The sequence below is a fragment of the Poromitra crassiceps genome, assembly GCF_964638095.1.
Source record: "Poromitra crassiceps genome assembly, chromosome: 5".
Lineage (NCBI taxonomy): Eukaryota > Metazoa > Chordata > Actinopteri > Beryciformes > Melamphaidae > Poromitra > Poromitra crassiceps.
In genome coordinates this window covers 63714289-63718781 of record NC_139642.1, presented here as the reverse complement: position 1 = coordinate 63718781, position 4493 = coordinate 63714289, and the positions used below count along the sequence as shown (strand labels likewise).

General features: G+C 46.3%; 1 protein-coding gene across 2 annotated transcripts in view; it reads right to left on the bottom strand.

The window, feature by feature from the left end:
• The window catches only part of arrb1 (arrestin, beta 1), a gene marked incomplete at both ends in the record, with an annotated part of 28421 nt that extends 24963 nt beyond the window's left edge, over nucleotides 1–3458 (bottom strand). For both annotated transcript variants that reach the window (XM_083637319.1, XM_083637320.1), the window contains 3 exons: nucleotides 108–168; nucleotides 625–655; nucleotides 3439–3458. In XM_083637319.1, the coding sequence (XP_083493445.1) occupies nucleotides 108–168; nucleotides 625–655; nucleotides 3439–3458 (112 nt within the window). The remainder of the gene's footprint in view (nucleotides 1–107; nucleotides 169–624; nucleotides 656–3438) is intronic.
• Nucleotides 3459–4493: the final 1035 nt, after the last annotated feature.

The following is a 4493-nucleotide window of genomic DNA, read 5'->3' as shown; positions in this document are numbered from 1 at the left end:
ATTACATTAAAACAAGTGTTTAAAAATAAGTTTTAAGAACGTGTTATCATTATTATATTATTATTATTATTATTATTACTATTATCTGTAATAGCAGCTGTGCTTACCGACGGGTTCCACCAGGTCCACCTGGTCCACGAAGTCCCTCTTCCCCAGATAGACGGTGAGCTGAGGAGAGGAGCACAGCCTGCATTACAGGTGCCCTCGAGCCAGACACAGACCCACCTGCTGCCTCTGTTCACCTAACCAGCAACACACTGCACTAGGGCTGCATGATTATGCTCAAAATGATAATCATGATTATTTTGGATCAATACTGAGATCACGATTATTTCATATGATGACTCATTTGGACTTTGGGAACATCATGCATTTACTGAACTAAAAATAAATAAACATTTAACACTGGAGTTCTTTGAGCTGTCATCTTCCAAGGAAGGTTTACACATCAATGGGGAAACGTTCTGGACTGGAGCTGAAACTAAATGCACAACCGCGTGTTTGGGCTTTGGAGGAGGGGCAGAGGAAAAGGGGTGTGTCTGACCTAGCTGTCTGATCTTGATGCATGTTAATACCAGGTGTGAACAGGGCCTTAGTGTTCTGCAGAGAGAAGACATGACTCACCTTTCCATTGGGACTGGCTTTCTTAAAAACCCTGAAACAAAACACAAAAGCACAGGAGAAAAGATCTTTCAAGTACAGTATCTATTGTAAAAGGGAGCAAGTGGGCAATGTTCTCTGTTTCAATTTGTGTCCCAGAAGTGATGTCATCAGTGACGCCATAGGCATTGTGACATCATCAGTGATGTCAGGCATTGTGACATCATCAGTGATGTCATACAATTTAGAGCAAGTGGGCAATGTTCTCTGTTTATTTCAATTTTCAGGGGGTTAAAGAACACCCGTGTGGGTGACCTGATGGAGCCGGATTCTTTAATTAGGTGATTGTCTAATTACCTAATGATGTGATGTCATCAGTGATGATGTCATCAGTGATGTCATCCTTCCTGGCTGAGACTATATAAGTTCAGTGATGACATCATCAGTGACGATGCCTAGTAACATGAAAAAAGAGAAATACGGGGGAACACACACACACACACACACACACACACACACACACACACACACACACACACACACACACACACACACTTATCAGTGTCTCCCTCTTTTCAGTTCCACATCATTTTTCCACATCATTTTTTTATTTTGTGACCTGTCAGGTTTAAATGGGTGTGTTGATACTTTGATGTAGTAATTTGACAAAGTTATTTGTTATTTTATTGCTTGCGTATTGGAACGTCATCTCCACAGCACCCCCCACTTAAGACTAGTTCCCACGGCATTGATTGAGCTTTTCACTGAGCTCAGAGAAACGTTCCACTTTCAGCAGACAGTTGTGAATACAGCCTTCTAGTGTGAAACTCTGCACAGACATCATTCAGCACAGTGAAGCTCAGACATCCACCTGAAGGAACAAGAAGGTTTTCTTTTCTTTATAGTATCTAACAAAGTACAGTACAAATTACACCACTGACAAGCTGCCAGCAAGGATCAGCATGACCCATACACAGACAGCTGTCTCAGAGGCCGCCTCCCCCACTAATGGCATCCGACACGATGACCCGCCTCTCTGTTTGGCTCCTAATGTTGTCATCAATTAGCTGTGTGTGTGCTGCGGCTCCATTAGCAGACTCATTAGCCCTGCTTCCTGCCTCAATTAGCTGTGTGTGTGCTGCGGCTCCATTAGCAGACTCATTAGCCCTGCTTCCTGCCTCAATTAGCTGTGTGTGTGCTGCGGCTCCATTAGCAGACTCATTAGCCCTGCTTCCTGCCTCAATTAGCTGTGTGTGTGCTGCGGCTCCATTAGCAGACTCATTAGCCCTGCTTCCTGCCTCAATTAGCTGTGTGTGTGCTGCGGCTCCATTAGCAGACTCATTAGCCCTGCTTCCTGCCTCAATTAGCTGTGTGTGTGCTGCGGCTCCATTAGCAGACTCATTAGCCCTGCTTCCTGCCTCAATTAGCCTCGTTAGCGTAGCATCAGCACCTCCTTCCCAGAACCACCAGCGGCCCCCCGGGGACCTCTGTTGTTACGCAACGAACACGCCATCGCAAGCCAGCCTCACTGTCTGCCTAGTATATCAGTATACACTCTGTCTGATTACATCATCATCAGTGTCATAAATTCACTCACACACACAAAGTCCCAGTGATGATGTCATCAGTGAGGTCATAAATTGTGTAATTGTGTAAATTGATGCACACATACACACACACACACACACACACACACACACACACACACAGGCTCACGAGAGAGACTGAGGGAGATGGAGAGAGGGGGAGAGAGAGAGAGAGAGAGGAGAGAGACTGAGGGAGAGGAGGAGAGGGAGAGAGAGGGGGGAGACTGAGGGAAAGAGAGAGAGGGGGAGAGAGACATTGTGCGCACGGCAATAGGGCAGGCAAGGCTGCACAGCGGCCGAGCTGCAAATGCGAGCTGCAGGGCCAGCTCAGCGAGCTGCAGGACGGGTGAGCCTGCGCAGCGGGCTGGGCGAGCCTATATGATGAAAACTAGCTAAAGAAGCTGATGTTATTTTCCTCACCTCATGCCCTGCAGGGTCAACCTCCTGTTTGAAGCTCGCCCCGCCCACCTATGTGATGTCACACCAATGAGGGCATGCGATTTGATTGTGTAGTTTCACTTTGATTGTGTAGTTAGGTAGTTTTTATTTTCACTCAGGCATGAAAATATCGCCTCTATAATTAAAGTGTCTCATAATACCTTATGTCCCATACAACCTGAAGTCACCCTACATCTCCAATGACTTGTCAACTAGTCTGCTACCTAAAATGCAGTAGTTGTGAATGCCTGCCCTATACTGTATAGAAGATGTGAAAATAGAGGTGATCTCTTTTGATATGAAATCCACTGTTCTGTGGTGCCTGTGTGCCTTCATGGTGCCTGTCAGACATCTGTGGTGCCTGTCAGACATCTGTGGTGCCTGTCAGACATCTGTGGTGCCTGTCAGACATCTGTGGTGCCTGTCAGACATCTGTGGTGCCTGTAAGACATCTGTGGTGCCTGTCAGACATCTGTGGTGCCTGTCAGCCCTCTGTGGTGCCTGTCAGACATCTGTGGTGCCTGTCAGACATCTGTGGTGCCTGTATGCCTTCGTTCTGCAGGCAGCCATTTAACATGTCAGAGTCACATGGTTCACTTATCTGTTCGTAACCATGGTGTATACAGTGAGGACTGAGGAGCCTGACTGACTGGCAGGCAGGCAGACACACACAGGCACGCGTGTGCACACACACACACACACACACACACACACACACACACGCATGCATGCACACACACACACACACACACACACACGTGCGTGCACAGTGCACACACACATTCAATCAAGTAGAAGCATCGTTCTCTCTTACCTGGTGCCTTTATCTCCCATCCTGAGAGGCTGCTTAGCCGATGGGGAGAGAAGCTTGGCTGCTCTCTGTCTCTCTCTCTCCAGATCTCTCTCTGTGTCTCTCCTTACTCTCTGTAGCTCTCTCTCCAGCTCTTTGTCTGTGTGTGTCTCTCTGTCTCCCTCTCCTGCTCTCTCTCGTATTCTCTGTCTCTCTCCTGCTCTTTCTCCCTGTCTCTCTCTGTTCCTCCTCCCTCTCTGGCTGCCTAACACACACACACACACACACACACACGCACACACGCACACGCACACGCACACGCACACACACACACACACACACACACACACACACACACACACACACACACACACACACACACACACACACACACATCTCTCTCCCCTGCTATTGAGCATGTGACTCAATTTGTGTAGAATCATCTCTCCCTCCCTCTGTCTCTCTCTCTCAATTCAATTCAATTCAATTCAATTCAATTCAGAGGGTCTTTATTGGCATGAGAAACTATGTTTATTATTGTCAAAGCAAGTGTCAAATACAAACAAACAAAATAAAAATAAAATAGAAATAGGAATAGGAATAGAAATAGAAAATAGAAGAACAAGCGTGAATTCGCAATACGAGGGATCAGGTTGTTGGTAATGTGCTCTCATCTGCAATATTGTTTATGTTTTTGAGGGATATGATTTGATTTGTAAAAGAATATGCCCGTATATTTAAGCAATATAGCATGAGAGCCAGTGTGTTGTGCCAAATATATCCCCCTGATCAGCTGTTATCCCACGAGGCCGCAGGCCGAGTGGGATAACTGCTGAGCAGGGGGATATATTCCACAACACACGCAGCTCGAGTGCTATATTGCTTTTATAAAACGGTTTCCAAGTATGATAATATAATAATAATAATAAAACTATAAGTCCGACTCCGACTGGCATGTCATTCTGATAGAGTCAGTTGAAACACTACTGTAAGGCGGGACCGCAAGAACATGCGGGTGATTTGATTGGATCGTTCTGGAGACTGAAGTTGACATTGGCCAATCCTGGCGCTTGCTGAGT